Below are 20,688 nucleotides of genomic sequence, written 5' to 3' on the forward strand. Positions count from 1 at the left end.
ATCCTTAGTCAGAGTTAGTTAGATTATCAAGGAGGCAGCTTTTATTTCAGCCCAACAAAGCCCTGCAAAATACACATCCAGTGGCAGGTCCTCACATGTCACTGGGCTAGTCCAAGACACTCTAAACCAGGGTTTTCCAAACTCGGTCCTGGGCTTCCCTCAGAGGGTGTACGTTTTGGTTTTCTCCCTAGCATTACACAGCTGATTCAAATAACCAACTAATCATCAAGCTTTGACTATTTGAATCAGCTGTGATGTGCTGGGGCCAAAACCAAAACGTGCACCCAGGAGGAGCTCTATGACCGAGTTTGGAAACTCTGCTTTAAACCACACACCTACCTGCTCACACAGGCACTACCCAGCCTGGCCTGACCCCGGCCGTGTTGGTGTGGCTGTCTCTACAGCAGGAAGGCTACACACTTGAAAACGTATATTAATGTGCACAGTAAACAGTAAAGATTATTCTTCTGGTGAAGTGTGTGATAGGCAGCCAATGAAAGGACCCTGCCATTGTGATAGGCAGCCAATGACAGGCAGCCACCTCTCTGCTTTGTCTCTTTCATGCCTCCATTTCAGTACTGTATCTATCTTGCTATAAAACCGTTCTACTCTTATAGGTAAGGCAGATTTACAACCTATATCTTATGTCATGAAAACCATCTTTAGAGTTAAAACCATCAAAACAAGCATTCCTTTATTGAAAAACACACAATAAAATACATCTCTCAGCCTTATAAAACGTATGATAAAATATACAGTTTTGAACTTTACAAACGCATGCATGAAATAAATCAATAGAATCATTCATGGAATTCTTTATCAGGAGAATACTGTTTCCAGTCCCATGGGAGGGTTATGTAGAGTCTCCTGCTAGAATGGACTGGCGATGTCCTCATGATTGGGTCAGTGACATCTTCATGTTTCTCCTAAACGGAAAGTCATACTCGTGTACACTGTAGGAGTGAGCGGCAGACTGGGGTGTTGGCAGTGTCTTGGATAGATTCACATGTTCATTTGGCTCATGGGCAGCTTTGTAATACAACAGGAGAGGCAAAATAAGAGAGAGGGAGAAACCTTTGAGACCACAACACCCATGATCCTCAGTGTGGACACAGAGGGAGAAAGATGGAGCTGCTTCTTATAATGGACACATGGTGGCAACATCAGTTCACAAAAATGACAGAACCCATGGAAAACAGGCTTCCTCGTGGAAAACAGGCTTCTTCATGGAAAACAGGCTTGGACCCTGACCCCTGGACCCCCCTAGACCCCTCAACACACTGTAGGGTCCTTCCACTCCTTCTTCTCCCTGGCATTTAGCTCGCTCTCCTCTAGGACCCTGGCATTTAGCTCGCTCTCCTCTAGGACCCTGGCATTTAGCTCGCTCTCCTCTAGGACCCTGGCATTTAACTCTCTCTCCTCTAGGATCCTGGCATTTAATTCTCTCTCCTCTAGGATCCTGGCATTTAACTCTCTCTCCTCTAGGATCCTGGCATTTAACTCTCTCTCCTGCAGTTCCCTCCCCTGTAGCTCCAGGTCTGTGTTGTCGTGGCGGTTGAGTTTGCGGTACTTGCACACCACAAAGATGCCCAGCACCACCAGGACTATGGCGATGGCTGCCCCGATGGCTACAGCCAGCATGCCTATCTCAGAGACGGAGACTGGAGGGAGCAACACAACACAACACACACACAGCAATACATTAGCACCGACTGGCATTCCTCAATAACCCTTTACAAGTGTCAGCTAGACTGATATAGTACATTTTAACATTGAGTAGTTATTTGTGAACTTACATTAATTGTCAGGCTGATTGACTGGCTGACTGACCTTTGTGGACGACCCTGAGGGTGACCTCTCCGTTGATGCCGTGGACGTCGGGCAGGTTGCGGACCTGGCAGGTGTAGGTACCGTTGAAGGTGAAGGGAACGTTCTGGAGGCTGATGGAGGCGTCCTGTCTCAGGATGTCCCCCGACCACACCGCATGGCCCTTAAACCGCCCCTCTGTAGGGGGGTATGCTGTCTCCTGGTAGTAAAACACCTGACACACACACACGTTTCAAAGAATACATACATGAATAAACATGACACACATTCACAGTGGTTCAAGAAACCTAAAGTGATGACTCAATAGACTCACTAGATTTTGATTTCACTCATTTAAGAACCTGTACTACAAAGGTGTGTTCCCATGTCTAACCCAGTCTTCCCCATAATTCAGACACATTTGCCGCATGTCTACTGTTAGTCCGGCTTCCAGTGTGGAAAGGTCACCCACCGACTCCTCGTCTCCCTGGCCCAAGGGACGGAAGTTCCAGGAGACAGTCACAGAGGAGTGGGACACGGGGTGTTTGGACTTAAAGGTACATTTCAGTCTCACTTCTGTCCCGTTCACTGCCTCCACCTCATTGGACATAAAAACCTCCATCCCACCGACTCGCAGCACACCTGACACAAAGAATGGACCCAATGAGACACGCGGGCACAGATATACAGTGCAGTACACACTATATAGAATAAATGCATTTAAATAACCCTGAGAACAGCATTAGCAAGCACCTTATCAAAGTCCTCACAGAACGTTCAGAGCACACTACTAAACACAGAAATCTTTATTTCACAGCTTCAAGGATGCATGTGACCATGAGAAGGTTGATAGTGGTTTTTAAAACAAAGCGTCTGTTTACATATCTTCAGTTTAAACCTAGCTCACTTGCTTCAGTATACACAGTACTATACAGTGTATCTTCAGTTTAAACCAAGCTCACTTGCTTCAGTATACACAGTACTATACAGTGTATCTTCAGTTTAAACCAAGCTCACTTGCTTCAGTATACACAGTACTATACAGTGCATCTTCAGTTTAAACCAAGCTCACTTGCTTCAGTATACACAGTACATCTTCAGTTTAAACCTAGCTCACTTGCTTCAGTATACACAGTACTATACAGTGCATCTTCAGTTTAAACCAAGCTCACTTGCTTCAGTATACACAGTACTATACAGTGCATCTTCAGTTTAAACCAAGCTCACTTGCTTCAGTATATACAGTACATCTTCAGTTTAAACCTAGCTCACTTGCTTCAGTATACACAGTACTATACAGTGCATCTTCAGTTTAAACCAAGCTCACTTGCTTCAGTATACACAGTACTATACAGTGCATCTTCAGGAAACATGGCCTTGACTTCCACGAACCAATTGGTACACTGACTACACTCCTCAAATCACTGGAGCTGTAATGTAGCTCACAAAGTGTACCCTCCCTCCCTAAAATTATGCATTTTGTACACAGTCAAACTCTTCAAGCGTGTCTCCTCTCCTACAGTACTTTATGTAGTCCAGTGTGAACTAATCACGACAATAAGCTGAGCTAGAGTTCTAATTCACACTTAAGTCAAACACAAAGAAAACTGAAAGAGCAAATAAACTATATATCCAGGCTGTATCACATCCGGCTGTGATTGGGAGTCCCATAGGACGGCGCACAATTGGCCCAGTGTCGTCCAAGTTTGGCTGGGGTAGGCCATCATTGTAAATAAGAATTTGTTCTTAAATGACTTGCCTAGTTAAAAAAAGGTTAAATAAAATAAAATAAATAATAATAATAAAATTAGAAAGCAGGTGGAATGGCCTTGTAATGATTCATTCAGCATTCCACTGCTGTGCCAGGCCCTCACTGTGTTATATTGTGTGTGTGTGTGTGTGTGTGTGTGTGTGTGTGTGTGTGTGTGTGTGTGTGTGTGTGTGGTTAATGATTGTAGGTGTTCAGTCCAGAAGTCCACCTACGGGAGACTGAACCAGCCAGGGACTATTAAAGGATTCTGATAAAGCTGTCCTGGCAAACATTCAATCTTCCATCTGTACCAATTGGCGCGGACAAATAATTAATGGTATTCAGGGATTTTGGTGGGAATTCAGGTAGCCTATTCAATTTATTATCAAATTTAACTATTTGTTTCTTAGAATACACTGATATAGCCTATATATGTTCTAATTGTATCAGGTACTGTATTTAAAAAATATATTTTGTGTTGAAATAAAGAAAATTATATGCCTCATTTGCATAAATACAACAGGTGTATTTGCATATATGAAACATAAATAGGAAGAGGGCTGCCACCACCAAATCCCTTGCTCTGTCACTCTAGGCCTACCTGTAGTCACCTGCGCTGTCTAGACTGCCTCATAAATTACTGTTGTTGTTACGTTCTGTTGCATAATTCAACAAGTGTGTCAATAGCAGTATTTTTTCTCCCTGTGATGCTGATGACTATTTCTGTCCACTTATACACGAGTAATAAAGACCCCGTGGCTATGGTGGTGAGTAGTTGACTCAAAAAGAGAGAAATACAATAGTTGAACAGTGTTGCACAAATTAATTTCTTCAAAAATGAAGGAGAAGCAGCAGAGAGAGAAATTGTATTTTTTTCCTCAAGTTTCAGTTTTACTTATACTAGCTCATGCAGCCTACTCAAAGACCTGACTCTAACAGACAGGAATTATATTTATGTTAGCTAGCAGGCTAAGGCTATCTAATACGCCAACTCTTCCAATTCAAGGCAAGCTTTTGATTTTAACAATTTATCGTCACCGGGTCCAGACGGTGTAACTGCTAAACTGCTAGCTGTACACTACTGCATGATTCTACACATGGATTGGATTATGTACACTATGTATACAAAGGTATGTGCACACCCCTTCAAATTAGTGGATTCGGGTATTTCAGCCACACTGCTTTAGAAGTGGGGGGAACATAATATATATATATATGTTTTAATACTGTCGGATAAACACTCCAAACTGTCAGATAAACACTCCTACCCGACTGCTCGGAGGTGTCCGCATGGTCCTAAAGCACACCATTGCCTCGTTTTGTATCACATTCAAATGATAAAACTGGGGGGGGCAAGAAAGCTATTTCAGAATGTGGGGTGGGTGGGGGGGGGGGCATGTGAAAGTTGCACTCTGCTGACAGGTGTATAGAATTGAGCAACACAGCCATGCAATCTCCATAGACAAACATTGGTAGTGGAATGGCCTTACTGACTTTCAGTGACTTTTGAAATTGGCACCGTCATTGGATGCCACCTTTCCAACAAGTCAGTTTGTCAAATTTCTGCCCTGCTAGAGCTGGCACGGTCAACTGTAAGTGCTGTTATTGTGAAGTGGAAAAGTCTAGGAGCAACAACGGCTCAGCCGCGAAGTGGTAGGCCACACAAGCTCACAGAATGGGAACACCAAGCCTAAGATCACCATGCGCAATGCCAAGGTTCGGCTGGAGTGGTGTAAAGCTCACCGCCATTGGACTCTGGAGCAGTTGAAACTTGTTCTCTGGAGTGATGAATCACGCTTCACCATCTGGCAGGCGGACGGATGAATCTGGGTTTGGCAGATGCCAGGAGAACGCTACCTGCCCCAATGCATAGTGCCAACTGTAAAGTTTGGTGGAGGAGAAATAATGGTCTGGGGCTGTTTTTTATGCTTCCGCCTGGGTCCCTAGTCCCAGTGAAGGGAAATCTTAACGCTACAGCATACAATGACATTCTAGACGATTCTGTGCTTTCAACTTTGTGGCAACAGTTTGGGAAGGCCCTTTCCTGTTTCAGCTTGACAATGCCGCCGTCCACAAAGCGAGGTTCATACAGAAATCGTTTGTCAAGATCAGTGTGAAAGAATGTGACTGGCCTGCACAGAGCCCTGACCTCAACCTCATCGAACACCTTTGGGATGAATTGGAACACAGACTGCGAGCCAGGCCTAAATCGCCCAACATCAGTGCCCGACTTCACTAATGCTCTTGTGGCTGAATGGAAGTCCCCGCAACAATGTTCCATCTAGTGGAAAGCCTTTCCAGAAAAGTGTTATAGCAGCAAAGGTGGGACCAACTCCATATTAATGCCCATGATTTTGGAATGAGATATTCGATGAGCAGGTGTTCAAATACTTTTGGTAATGTATATGATGTTAGCTAATATGGTGACACCGATGTAGGCTGTGTGTAGCAGTTATGGTATGAATGTTTGGCTTGGAGAAGTTTTTTTGCCTGATCACAGACAGATGTTGTGTTGTGCACTGAACTCCACAAGCGAAGGGAAAATGTGCGAGGATGAGAGAGCATAGATGTGATGATGCTGTTTGTATGGCTGCTATGAAAGTGAACTGTGTGTGCGGGTGATCAGGGGAGTATTTATTCTGCCAATTCTGTTGCAAAACGTTTTTTAACCTTTGACTGCAGTGGGCTAAATCAGGGTCACACAGAATTTATTGCTAGTCATAAACAAATCCACTCTGAAACAAAAGTAAACACCTCACACACATGGTTATGGGCTTAAAAAAAAGAAGACACCTGTATGTACCATGTCAGATATAGAGTTGAAATGTATTCAATTTTGAGTTTGCATTCCAATATTACACATTATATGCATTACAGAAAACTAACAGAACTGTTTGACATAGAAACACTGGATTTTCTGCTGTTTAAAAGAAAAATGTTATTAATAAAATATTAATAACATTTCACCCATGAGGCCACTAGGTAATTTGACTGCAGAAAAGGGCTACAAGGAACAAAACTGGGATGGACCTACCTGAATTCTTAGTTCTTATACACTGAACAAAAACATAAACACCACATGTAAAGTGTTGGTCCCATGTTTCATGAGCTGAAATAAAAAAATCCCAGACGTTTTCCATAATATTTATATTATGCACAAAAGCTTGTTTCTCTCAAATTTTGTGCACAAATTTGTTTACATCCCTGTTAGTGAGCATTCTCCTTTGCCAAGATAATCCATCCACCTGACAGGTATGGCATATCAAGAAGCTGATTAAACAGCATGATCATTACACAGGTGCACCTTGTGCTGGGGACAATAAAACGCCACTCTAGAATGTGTAGTTTTGTCACACAATACAATACCACAGATGTCTCAAGTTTTGAGGGAGCATGCAGTTGGCTTGCTGACTGCAGGAATGTCCACCACAGCTGATGAAACTGTGGGTTTGCAGTGCCGAAGAATTTCTACATAAACTGTCAGAAACAGTCTCAGGGAAGCTCATCTGCGTGCTCGTCGTCCTTACCAGGATCTTGACCTGACTGCAGTTTGGCGTCGTAACCAACTTCAGTGGGCAAATGCTCACCTTCGATGGCCACTGGCACGCTGGAGGAGTGTGCTCTTCATGGATGAGTCACGGTTTTAACTGTACCGGGCGTTGTGTGGGCGAGCGTTTTGCTGACGTCAACGTTGTCAACAGAGTACCCCATGTTGGTGGTGGGGTTATGGTATGGGCAGGCATAAGCTACAGACAATGAACACAATTGTATTTTATCAACGGCAATTGGAATGCACCGAGATACCGTGATAGATCCTAAGGCCCATTGTCGTGCTATCCATCCGTCGCCAATACCTCATGTTTCAGCATGATAATACACGGCCCCATGTCGCAAGGATCTGTACAAAATTCCTAGAAGATGAAAATGTCCCAGTTCTTCCATGGCCTGAATACTCACCAGACATGTCACCTATTGAGGATGTTTGGGATGCTCTGGATCGACGTGTACGACAGCGTGTTCCAGTTCTTGCCAATATCCGGCAACTTCACACAGCCATTGAAGAGGATTGCAACAACATACCACAGTCAACAGCCTGATCAACTCTATGTGAAGGAGATGTGTCACACTGCATGAGGCAAATGGTGTTCAGAGACTGACTGTTTTTCTGATATACGCCCCTACCTTTTTTTTAATGGTATCTGTGAGCAACAGATGCATATCTGTATTCCCAGTCATGTGAAATCCATAGATTAGGGCCTAATGAATGTATTTAAATTGACTGATTTCCTTATCTGAACTGTAACTCAGGAAAATCTTTGAAATTGTTGCACGTTGCATTTATATTTTTGTTCAGTGTAGATGGGTGCAAGAGGGGGTGCTGTGGGATTATTTAAAATACTCTAATAATTATCCGTGATCTTTGGCCTGGTCTACCTGAAAAACATGTCAATGTCGAAGCTATTCTATAATGATAAAGTATACAGAATCAGGAGTAGGTTACTCATTATCATTATGATGGAAAATAGATAGGGGCTCTGTTCACCTGAACTGTAGCCATTTAAGCCCTACAGTTGCTGGAATCAATGTCTTCACAGAATTGTACTAGGCCCAAGTGTTCATGTATAACTCCAAATGGTGACCAATTGGACTGAAATCAGAAATTAAGGAAGTAACTTCGAACTCACCTGGCACTGCAAATCCACCCAGAAGCGCGAGGAACTGTAGCCATGTCCGATACATCGGATTGGCCTTAAAGACTGACAAAATGTCAAACAGTTACTAGAAACCTCCAAAAATTAAAGTTTTAAGTGTCATGCAAGGATTACCTCAACAGGTTTTTGATAAAGAATCTTAGCGCTATGGACTCGGGTGTCTGAAACCACAGACGATGTGCGCACTAGGACTGTAGGCGGCGTCATAAATAGGCAGCATCACACACTTTTTGCCTTTGTCAGTCTGGAGGGCGGGTGATGTACAGTCTTGTCAAACCTGTTTGACCAAAACTCTGTGTAAAGTATTCATACTGCTGCTGCAGGCCTACTTTTACCCGCAGGCAAAATCAGTTTTTCTCCCGTTAATTTCCATTCAATTGCGCATGCATGTGCAGGAAGTAGCAATGCACACACTAGTTAGGCCTTTGATGTCCCTGGGAGAATATTAAGGTATTATGTCCCAAGCGCCAGAACCAACATAAAGGTACGATCTCCCACGCTGGGACAACATTTAGGTATAATGTTCCTAATGAGGTCTCTGGGACAACATATTGTTTATTTTCAAAACAACTAAAGCAAAGGTTTTGTCACTGCATTGGGTGCACTATACAGCCAGAGACTGCTGCCACTCGGTGGACATTTCTTTGTATTACACTAAAACCTGAAAATCATCTTCAATCTATAATTTACATTCCAACCCACTAAATAAAGATGTTAATGTTAATGTTAATGATTTGAAATGTGATACCTACCTAGTATTAAATGAAAGCACAAGAGGCGGAACATGCTTCAATGGGAGATACACGACTCATCTCAAACCCTCAGAGGTAGTAATCAAACTTGTGGGGAGAGGGGCATTATTCTTACCAAACCACGTGACCGTTGTTTTGGAGGTGTTCGGAACAAGGTTAAGGTTAGAGAAAGCTTGTTGGACACTAAGAAAGCTTTGCTGTAGAGCATTTAACATCGACTATTGTCGCCAGGAAATGTCCCGGCATCAGAAGATCCTTCTGAGCCTGTGTAGGGACCTGATTTAAAACAGAAAAGCAGGCTGATTTAGTATAATTAACATTTCGTTGCTGATAGTATGGATTGTAGATTTAAAATATATATTATTATTTTAAAAAAAAATGTATCCTTATTACCCCCCTGTACAGTAGGTGGTGGAATGCACATGTAATTGTTGCAAACGCCATTATACCAAAGAAGAAGACTTATCTCGATGGGCAATTCCAAAGCGGAAGTGGACCATTGAGACTGGAGAGAGAAAAGGAGGGAGGGGCGAGGAAACGTTGCATGCTGAAGAGCGGGAGGTTGGGTTGACTCGACCCATACATTTCACATTTAGAATCATTTCTGATACATTTATTTTGCAGATATTTGTTAGAGTTAGAACAACATATAAGCTATATCGTAGTTGTTTATTGACTGAAAACAAGGAGTTGATTGTATCCGGGTGAGTTGCTAGCCAGCTAGTAGCTAACTAGCGCCCGCCCCGACCGCAGCATCCGCACCGAAGCACTCCGTTAGCAAACCATCATTGGTCGCACACGCACATCGGAGCCGTGCAGCCTCCGTGCGCGAGGGAATATTCTGGTTATATTGGCAACAATTAACCATCATCAGAGACCTCCAGGTAAGTGGGTAGGGCACTGGCGGTTTCACGGATTGACTGACCCTTGGCCAGTGGGCGTGCCTTGTGTGTTGGTCGGGAGAGAGAGCAGCGACAGTCCGCAGTGATTACTGGTGCTTACTTGGTCGTCTGGCTTGGGCCGTGAAAATGAAGCGCATATGCCACGATTTCACAATTCAAACTCAATTTAAGCTTTCTGAATTGCTAGCACTTAGCAACAACCCATGATTGTAAAGTTATTATCAGTTGTCGATTCATATTGTTGTTCTCAATTCCAGCCCTTTGGCTGCATATAAGGTGTTGTCATTAGATACTTGCATCCTGGCCTGGCTGTCTGTGTGGGGCCTCCCTAGTGAGCAGGCGCTGTTATCTCCACCTCCATCAGCACTCGCTCTGTGCACAGCAGGGGGACTGAAAGCTAGTCGCTAGCCTCATCAACTGTCTTGACAATAACCTACCAGATGACGTTATTCTTCAGGGCATATTAAAGGACATGGCTATTATTTTAATTGTGTGTGTGATTTAACTCCTCTGTGTCTCTGGTAGGATGAGTGGTGATGAGATTAACCCCGCAGCAGTGGCCCAGGCAGTAGAGGACGTACAGGGAGATGACCGCTGGATGTCCCAGGTTAGTCTACCTTACTGCTAGCCTTGGATTTTGATTCTCAGTTCTATTACACATAAGAGTTATTGGACGAAGGCCTCTTCTGTACGGGGGAGTTTTTTTAAGAGCCCTACGCTTGGTCTGAACATTAACACATCGCTTGCGGTATGGTTTTGGAAAAATAAGGACCTTATCTTTCATATCCCCAAGAAATAATTTTCAAAAAACAAAAGGTTAGATTGATACACACCTTTTTATAGGGTTATTGTTCCCACATGGCCATATTTCCATGTTGCTGATGTAACGGATGTGAAATGGCTAGCTAGTTAGCGGGTACGCGCTAGTAGCATTTCAATCAGTTACGTCACTTGCTCTGAGACTTTAAGTAGGGTTGCCCCTTGCTCTGCAAGGGCCGCGGCCTTTGTGGAGCGATGGGTAACGATGCTTCGTGGGCGACCGTTGTTGATGTGTGCAGAGGGTCCCTGGTTTGCGCCCGTGTCGGGGCGAGGGGACAACGTAAAGTTATACTGTTACACTGAGCTAGATTACGGAAGACTGAATGGACTATTGTGCTAATTTTCTATCTGCGTCTCGAACACCTGTGTGTAAACCAGAAGACGGACGCCGCAAACATAATGCTGGGGATATTTAAACTTTTTTTTAAATATTTATACTTATGGCCGATTCATGAGATGCAGTATCTCGTTTAAAAATAATAATCTAATAAGATTTGTTGCACAGTTAATTTCAAACAGTCAGGAATAATCTAATGAATTCAGTGCTTGTAAAATTATATATAGGCTAAATATAAGCCTTCCACAACATTAACTCACTAATGATGTAATAATTTGCTTAACCAGGCTTTCAAGTCTATAAAAAATGTACTATTTAATTTGTTTACACATTTAACCAGAGCTATGCACATCCACTAACAATGGCCAACTTGTTAGCAAGCTAATCTTCTATATTTAACAAAAATATAAATGCAACAATTTCAAAGATTTTACTGAGTTACAGTTCATATAAGGAAATCAGAAAATTTAAATTAATTAATTAGGCCCTAATCTATAGATTTCACATGACTGGTAATACAGATATGCATCTGTTGGTTACAGATACCTTTAAAAAAAAGTAGAGGTGTGGATCAGAAAACCAGTCAGTATCTGGTGTGATCACCATTTGCCTCATGAAGGGTGACACATCTCACATAGAGTTGATCAGGCTGTTGATTGTGGCCTGTGGAATGTTGTCCCACTCCTCTTCAATGGCTGTGCAAAGTTGCTGAATATTGGCGGGACACGCTGTTGTATACGTCCATCCCGAGCATCCCAAACATGTTCAATGGGTGGCATGCCTGGTGAGTATGCAGGCCATTAAAGAATTGGTTCATTTTCAGCTTCCAGAAATTTTTAACAGATCCTTGCGACATGGGGCCGTGCATTATCATGCTGAAACATGAGGTGATGGCGGCGGATGAATGGCACGACAATGTGCATCAGGATATCATCACGGTATCTCTGTGCATTTAAATTGCCATTGATAAAATGCGATTGTGTTCATTGTTCATAGCTTATGCCTGCCCATACCATATCCCCACCGCCACCATGTGGCACTCTGTTCACAACGTTGACATTAGCAAACCATTTACCCACACGGCACCATACATGTGGTCTGCAGTTGTGAGGCTGGTTGAAGGTACTGCCAAATTTTTGGGCTCTTTTTTTTAAAATTTCAGCTCATGAAACATGGGACCAACACTACATGTTGCGTTTTATATTTTTGTTCGGTGTATTTAAAGTCTAGCCAACTTGGATCTATTTGCTTGCTAACTAGGCAAAACAGTTGAACTGTTATGAATACACCATCCTGTCTGTCTCCAACTGAACAGCATGCTACCCTGTCCAGATGTTGAAGTCAAATGGCCTACCCGGATAAGAAGATGGAGTTGCCAATTCCTGATATAAATGAGTCTTTTTATGCTCATTGCACAGTTCTAAAACACAGACTAGACAGCTAGCACTTAAGTTTAAAATTCTGCTAGTGGTACCGCAATGCCACATGCGACAGAAACCGAGCATTAATTTTCCACAATCTTGTTCATTGATACTTGTTTTGGTAGGGTCTGCTGTGTTCTGTATTTTGGGTATCGTTAGAAAGGTTTAGTTCTCCTTTATTACAGTAAAATAATGTCTAAGCATTTCGGTGTCCATATGACCCATTCTGTTGGACCAATCCTCAAATGCAAAGATCGAGTTTAAACTGCTTGTTGTCAGAGAGGAGTAAGTTATCTTTCATTGTTATTGTTGTGAGTGGGAGGGGCTTGGTGTCTGTGTGAGATGGAAGTTACACAGTGGGAGAGGCTTGGTGTCTGTGTGAGATGGAAGGTACACAGTGCAGAAGGAGCGAAGGCGAGACCAAAAATATATATATTTTTAAGTATCTTGATTCTTGCGATACAGGCATTTGGAACATTGTGCTAAAACATAAATTCATTTGATATATCGCCCAGCCCTACACAAACGTGTTGTTACTGAAAAATACTGTCGGCTGCAACTGTTAAAACAGTGTACAGTAAGTGTGAATTTTGCATTTGTGAAATTATTTTGATTTGATATGAAAGTAGAGGGATTTATGTTTCTAGAATTACCGCAATTGAGAATTGTTTCACGTTTAGATGGAGATTTTGGCTATCAGAGCCAGTTCACTTTTAAACAGAAGACGGAGGGTCCTTGGACTATAAGGATTTAGTCTCCTTTAGTCCATTATTGGGCTACCCTAATGCCTCTCTCACTACATCACACCCGAACACCAAGTCATACTGTCCTGTCAGCAACTGACCCAGAGGTCACTGATGGTTGGTAATACATGTGTGTATAGAGCAGGGTTCCCCAAGTTTTCTGAGCAAAAAATTTTATATATATCGGTGCATCACTAATACAAATATAACATTTTTGGCCAATACCGATATCCGATATTTTCCTTGCCAGAAAAAAACCCCGATACCGATATTTACAATTTTTAGCTGCCTTTTAAGCATTCTTGTACAAATTAGGGAAGCACAATATAAATTGGTGAACATATCAGAATGGGCTGATATTAGCTAAAAATGCTAACATCGAGCAGTCATTTGAAAGAGTAAGACAATTTCAGCGAGGCAACTCAAAGGCGAAATCCGTTAAAGCCAGGATAATGGAGTTCATTCCCCTTGACAATGAACCGCTCTCTGTCATGGCTGCTGTTGGCTTTCACCGACTTGTCAAGAACCAGTACAAATTACCAAGTGCGCTATTTTTCAGATGATGCCCTACCGGAGTTACACAGTAATGGCGCCACTGCTATTAGCTTCACGACATACATACTATGGAATGCCGTTTGGGTCTTTGTGTGTCAAAAGATACAGTAGCACTGTCAAAGCTGTATATATATATTTTTTTAACCCTTAACCCTGTTGCCCAAAGCTAATGTTATAAGCAGCCAGCTAGCTTCATGGGCCGCCCTATGGGACTCCCAATCACGGCCGGATGTGATACAGCCTGGATTCGAACCAGGGACTGTAGTGACGCCTCTTGCACTGAGATGCAGTGCCTTAGACCGCTGCGTCCATGTATGTGTGGTAACTATTTCACTGTATTATTGTTGTTGGGCATAAAACTGTAAAAATACCAGCAAATCAACTCCAAGAGATAAACATTTTGTAAATCTGTTCCTAAGTTTTCCCACGCATAATAGAGATACTGTATGTGATTAAATGTAAGCAAGGTTTGAAATGAATGTTTTAATTCAGATATTATATCTGTTTGGGCCTCATGCAGTCAATCTGCAGTCTACAAATTATTTGTAGTTATGGTCCGGCCACCTGACCATCCGCTCAAAATAATGTTTTTCCCCACAGCTGAATCTAGTTGATGATCCCAAGCATAGAGGAAACCTAACATGGCTGAAACAGTCATGTTCATCTCTATCTCCACCATTGTGTAACATTATCTTGTTGTGTAGTAGTGTCTGCCTGGTGATGACGACATGTGTTTGTGCAGCACACACGGTTTGTTCAGGAGTGTAAGGACGCGGAGCCGGAGGTGCTGTTTATAGGAGACTCCATGGTGCAGCTAATGCAGCAATACGAGGTGAGAGAGGACAGCTGCCTGTGTATTCATACTGTGTTATATCACTTAGAATCCTGTGTGTGTTGACCTCAGTGCATGTGTTAGTTGTTTTTCTTTGTGCTATGACCCTGGTGTTTTTCATAACTACAACTAAGTCCAAACATTGTTAAAATAAACTAAACAAAAACAGTACCAGTCAACGTTTGGACACACCTACTCATTCAAGCGTTTTCCTTTATTTTTACTATTTTCTACATTGTAGAATAATAGTGAAGACATAAACTCTATGAAATAACACATGGAATCATGTAGTAACCAAAAGTGTTAAGCAAATCAAAATATATTTTAGGTTTTCAAAGTAGCCACCCTTTGCCTTGAGAGCTTTGCACACTCTTGGTATTCTCTCAACCAGCTTCATTAGTTAGTCACCTGGAATGCATTTCAATTAACTGGTGTGTCTTGTTAAAAGTTCATTTGTGGAATTTCTTTCCTTAATGCGTTTGAGCCAATCAGTTGTGTTGTGACAAGGTAGCCCTATTTGGTAAAAGACCAAGTCCATATTATGGCAAGAATCTGGAAAATTTCAAGATTCTTCAAGTGCAGTCAGAAAAGCCATCAAGCGATATAATGAAACGGGCTCTCATGAGGACCGCAACAGGAAAGGAAGACCCAGAGTTACCTCTGCTGCAGAGGATAAGTTCATTAGAGTTAACTGCACCTCAGCTTGCAGCCCAAATAAATGCTTCACAGAGTTCAAGTAACAGACACATCTCAACATCAACTATTCAAAGGAGACTGCATGAATCAGGCCTTCATGGTCGAATTGCTGCAAAGAAACCACTACTAAAGGACACCAATAAGAAGAAGATACTTGCTTAGGTCAAAAAACACGAGCAATGGACATTAGACCGGTGGAAATCTGCTGGTTTCCACTTACTGGGGCTATCATTTGTTTTCCCACAGGAGAATGACCCAACACACCTCTAGGCTGTGTAAGGGCTATTTGACCAAGAAGGAAAGTGATGGAGTGCAGCATCAGATAATCTGACCATAACCCAATTGAGATGGTTTGGAATAAGTTGAACCGCAGAGTGTAGGAAAGCTGCCAACAAGTGCTGAACATACTCCGACTTGTTGGAAAAGCATTCCATGTGAAGCTGGTTGAGAGAATGCCAGGAGTGTGCAAAGCTGTCGTAAAGGCAAAGGGTGGCTACTTTGAAGAATCTAAAATATATTTGGATTTGTTCAACACTTTAAAAAAAAGTTTTATTACTACATGGAATTAGTGTTAGTTAATAGTAAAAATAAAGAAAAACCCTTGAATGAGGTGTCAACGCCCCCCCCCCCCCCGCCACAAAGATGTACTTTTCCATGACCCGAGATTTCTCCATGCTCCTTTGTGCATATCACAGGACTTCGCATCAGTCCGGAGAGGCCTTGAACTATTGGGAATACACATTTCTGAAGTTCGTTTAAATAATTACACCTCTCATACACAAAGGGCTTAAACCTAACACTACTTTCAATCTTTAAGGATATATAAAAACAATCTATTCATACTAAGAGGATATAATTATATAAAATAGTAATGTACAATCTATCAACTCAAATTACTAAAAACATAAGGTATGTAGAAATGATAATGGACCTATATATATTTTTTTATAGTCTTTGAGAACTAACAATCACCATAATAAAAGCTAGACGGGGAGAATTGAACATTCCCATAATATTGAATTTAGCAGTATTGATTTTATGTTTTAGCTAAAAGAACACCATAGACATAGCAAAACTGCAACATTTTGGGGCCTCCCGAGTGGTGCATCGCAGTGCTAGCTGTGGCACTAGAGATCCTGGTTCGAGTCCAGGCTCTGTCGCAGCCGGCCGCGACCGGGAGACCCATGGGGCGGCTCACAATTGGCCCAGCGTCGTCCGGGTTAGGGGAGGGTTTGGCCGGCAGGGATGTCCTTGTCCCATCGCGCTCTAGCGACTCCTGTGGCGGGCTGGGCGCATGCACGCTGACACGGTTGCCAGGTGTACAGTGTTTCCTCTGACACATTGGTGCGACTGGCTTCCGGGTTAAGCGGGCATTGTATCAAGAAGCAGTGTGGCTTGGTTGGGTTGTGTTTCGGGGGACGGACACCTCTCGACTTTTGCCTCTCCCGAGTCCGTTCAGGAGTTGCAGCAATGAGACAAGACTAACTACCAATTTGGATGCCATGAAATTGGGGAGAAAAAGGTCAAATGTGACCTCTATGGCAAAATGTGTAGAACTGTGGGAAATTCACTTTAAACTGCAAACATTTCTCCTACACTGCCAGGATGGGGCTTCTAAAATTCAGACTGGCTGACCAAACCTATGGCCACCCTAAGCCCCTTTTTTGTTCCAGAAAAAAAAACCTGTGTGTGTCCACAGATTTGGCGGGAGCTTTTCTCTCCACTGCACGCGCTCAACTTTGGAATCGGGGGAGACACCACCTGTAATGTGCTGTGGAGGCTGCAGAATGGAGAACTGGACAACATCAGGCCCAAGGTGAGATTCAACTGGGACAGCACAGGCCCTGAGAGGGACAGCACAGGCCCTGAGAGGGACAGCACAGGCCCTGAGAGGGACAGCACAGGCCCTGAGAGGGACCCCTGAGAGGGACAGCACAGGCCCTGAGAGGGAGAAGGGCACAGCACAGGTGGACAGTTTTGGTCCTGTAATGCTTTTCATCCAGATCAGAACACCTAATCAATACCTCATTGGTCCCCTCCAGGTAACGGTGGTGTGGGTAGGAACCAACAATCACGAGCACTCAGCTGAGCAAGTTGCAGGGGGAATCCTTGCCATTGCACAGCTGCTCACCTCCCGTCTTCCTAAGACTAAGGTTGTTGTTCTGGTAAGTGAAGGTTTTCATTTTCTTTGTCTACAGTGTATCTGGAGTATAACATTTCAATCTCATGCAGTGTTTGCATTCAGAAAGTTTGCATTATCACCTCAATGTCAATACTATATGATCATGTATATTAGAATCAGGCTTGGGCTCAATTCAGAATTTAATTGAGGATGCTTCATATATCTAAATTTTTATTAGATTTTGTTGAATTGAAACAGGATACAGATATGCAATTTGAGTTTGAATTTAAGGAAATAATTGATTTCAGTGAAATTAAATTAAAATGCAATTTCTATTCTATTGGATGTGTAGTCTATTCAAATATACATATTTTACATAACATCAAACATGTTGTTATATAAATGCATAGAAACTATTGTTGAAACAATAGATTTTCAGGACAAACTCTTAAAATGAATGTTCAAGGAAAACAAAATATATACACTACAGTTCAAAAGTTTGGTGTCACTTAGAAATGTCCTTGTTTTTGCAAGAAGCAAAAACAAAATGTACATTAAAATATCATATTGATCAGAAATACAGTGTAGACATTGTTAATGTTGTAAAGATTTTTAATGGAAGATCTACATAGATGTACAGAGGCCCATTGTCAGCAACCATCACTCCTATGTTCCAATGTCACGTTGTGTTAGCTAAACCAAGTTTATCATTTTAAAAGCAATAAAGAAGCAATAAAATTGTCCGCCTTTAGACTAGTTGAGTATCTGGAGCATCAGCATTTGTGGGTTTGATTACAGGCTCAAAATAGCCAGAAACAAAGAACTTTCTTCTGAAACTCGTCAGTCTATTCTTGTTCTGAGAAATTATGGCTATTCCATGTGAGAAATTGCCAAGAAACTGAAGATCTCATACAACGCTGTGTACTTCTCCCTTCACAAAACAGTGCAAACTGACTCTGAATTCTGAGTTGTGCCCAACCCTGATTTAGGATGTATGCATTTACAGATGTTTGTCCGTTTAGTAACTAATAGCCCCTTCTGTCTGTAAATCTCAGGGTCTGTTGGCAAGGGGTGACGGGCCCAACCCGCTGCGGGAGAAGAACGCGGCTGTGAATGGCTTCCTGCGCTCCTGGCTGCCGCGGCTGGGCCAGGCCCAGTTCCTGGACGTGGGGGCGGGCTTTGTGCACTCTGACGGGACCATCTCCACACGGGACATGTTTGATTTCCTGCACCTGACGGCGGCAGGCTACCGGGCCATCGCCAAGCCCCTCAGTGACCTACTGCTGCAGATACTGGATGAGACGCCTGAGGAGAAGAGGGCCTCGCTGGTCTGAGGGCCACACCCCAGGGGCCACACAGCCAGGGACATGCTTCACTGACTCACTCCTTCTGTTGGGTAGTAGCTGGAAGTTTCCCCAAACCACTATTCCAGGGTCTGGTCCTAGATCTGTGGTTAGGGGTGACTTCTACCTGGAGTCTCTACTGGGAACAGGGGAGGGGGGATAGTCAGGGGTGAGGCATGCTCCTGTCTTGGGAAGGGGTCAGATCAAGATATGTCACTCACATGAGGGGGCTGGGCCAAGCAGAGAGAATGGGCACTCTCATGTGAGTGGAACTGAAACTGCAGGAGGGAGAGAGTGCATGGGATCATGTGCATGTGTGCGGGGTGACTGTGTGGAGAGAGTCAACAGCTTCCAGAGAGATATACGTACATGCTGTAGCAGCAACAGTAGCACTTGCGGTCAGAGAGATCTGATAGTGGGAGGATAGAGAGAGAGATGGGACATTTCTGAAGTACACCTGCACAAGCATTATAGAGAGGCCAATGGCACACATGCATAGAACCCCAAAAAAACACACAGACACTGTAGTAGACTGTAAAATGTCAGTTTTGCCATATGAAATGTAAAGTAGCTTCCTACTTGGTCACAGCTTAGCTGCACAGTAATAAGCACTCCTATGCGTTCTCTCTCAAATCAGTTTGAGTTGGCTCCATATGCCCCAACAGACTTCTTAAAAGCTCTTAATCGCCATCTGAGGACCAACTAGGAAATCTTCTCTCCTCCCCCTCTCTCTGCTTTGACACACACAGCAGTGAAGTCAAAGCTATCTTCCTGTAACGGCCTTCTGCCATACACACACTGTCAGACACTGCCTCTCTTACACATAGAAAAAACTGTAACTAAAATCCCTGCACTTTCTCTCTCTCTCCTGCTCACTCTCTCGCCGCTCTTCATTTCTGTCCTTATTTTGTCTTGTTGTGTAGTCTACAGAACCCCCACCCAGCCCTGGCCACACTACCACCTGCCTCCTAACACATGATATTGTCGCAGGACGACTTAAACAGTAGCATCATGATAAAGCTATTGACACACAACATTGATTGAATTACTAGTCTACTACACTAAAAACCAACCACAGGTCACAGAGAATGTCATGTGTTTGACCTTTCAACCCTGTTTTGTTTCCTGGTGCAGTTGAACTGAAGTGGTTAGAGGTCCTCTTGCTGAGCATCGACTGCTGTCATGTTATAACCGTCTACACGTATTCTTCTTGCGCTATGTTGATCTACATTCTGTATAAGCGCGTGTGTGTGTGTGAGTAAACCTTAAACATAGCTGGAGGTGAGAAGTGTGTATGTCACTTATGTTTGAGTCTGTGCATTGGTTGTATGACCTGTTTAGAAATGGCCCATTTGTATATAATACATATATATGTGTGTGTGAAGCTTGGATAGATGGCCTTGTGTTGCGAATGTGGTAGTGTTTGTAAGAGAATGACCATTAGTGAGCATCTGTATTTGGTGCAAACCGTGCACTATATCTGGCTTATTGTCACATGCTGAAAAGACGGCGCATTCCAATAAAGGACCATGGATGTACATGATTTGTGGTGTTGCTTCATTTCTGTTGTATTTAAGGTGTAAATGTGGAGAAAGGGTATTATATCATCAAGGTTTGTGATTAGTATCTATGATTGTCACTGCATAATTAACTTGCAGGAGTCCATAGAGGGAGCCCTTTTATGTGCGCTCTCTCCAAGTGGGACAGACCTCTTTTACTCTCAATGGAACAGACACTGATGGCTTGTCTCAATAAATGACTTCCTTTCCAAGGTTATTGGATAGGAAATGTCACGCAAACACTTGCACAATTATGGTAAAACTGTTACGGAGGTAAATCTGGTAATTATCAGTGATATTGTGAGGGAGAGAAGAGGGTTGTCTTACTGTTTTAAGAAC

General features: G+C 42.9%; 2 protein-coding genes across 2 annotated transcripts; one reads left to right on the forward strand and one right to left on the reverse strand.

Moving 5' to 3' along the window:
* Positions 1-661: 661 nt before the first annotated feature.
* LOC129868542 (myelin protein zero-like protein 2) lies at positions 662-8,570 on the reverse strand. The gene is made up of 4 exons (XM_055942632.1): positions 8,242-8,570; positions 2,279-2,448; positions 1,831-2,041; positions 662-1,661 (listed from the first exon to the last, which is right to left on the reverse strand). The coding sequence occupies exons 1-4, from the start codon at positions 8,294-8,296 to the stop codon at positions 1,273-1,275; spliced, it is 825 nt and encodes a 274-aa protein (XP_055798607.1). The 5' UTR covers positions 8,297-8,570; the 3' UTR covers positions 662-1,272.
* A 945-nt stretch (positions 8,571-9,515) lies between these two features.
* Positions 9,516-20,333, forward strand: LOC129868548 (platelet-activating factor acetylhydrolase IB subunit alpha2-like). Its single transcript, XM_055942638.1, has 6 exons — positions 9,516-9,904; positions 10,448-10,529; positions 14,540-14,629; positions 17,025-17,141; positions 17,368-17,490; positions 18,503-20,333. Exons 2-6 carry the CDS (start codon positions 10,449-10,451, stop codon positions 18,779-18,781), a joined length of 690 nt encoding a protein of 229 aa, XP_055798613.1. The 5' UTR covers positions 9,516-9,904; position 10,448; the 3' UTR covers positions 18,782-20,333.
* Positions 20,334-20,688: the final 355 nt, after the last annotated feature.

The sequence above is a fragment of the Salvelinus fontinalis genome, chromosome 13, assembly GCF_029448725.1.
Source record: "Salvelinus fontinalis isolate EN_2023a chromosome 13, ASM2944872v1, whole genome shotgun sequence".
Classification (NCBI taxonomy): domain Eukaryota; kingdom Metazoa; phylum Chordata; class Actinopteri; order Salmoniformes; family Salmonidae; genus Salvelinus; species Salvelinus fontinalis.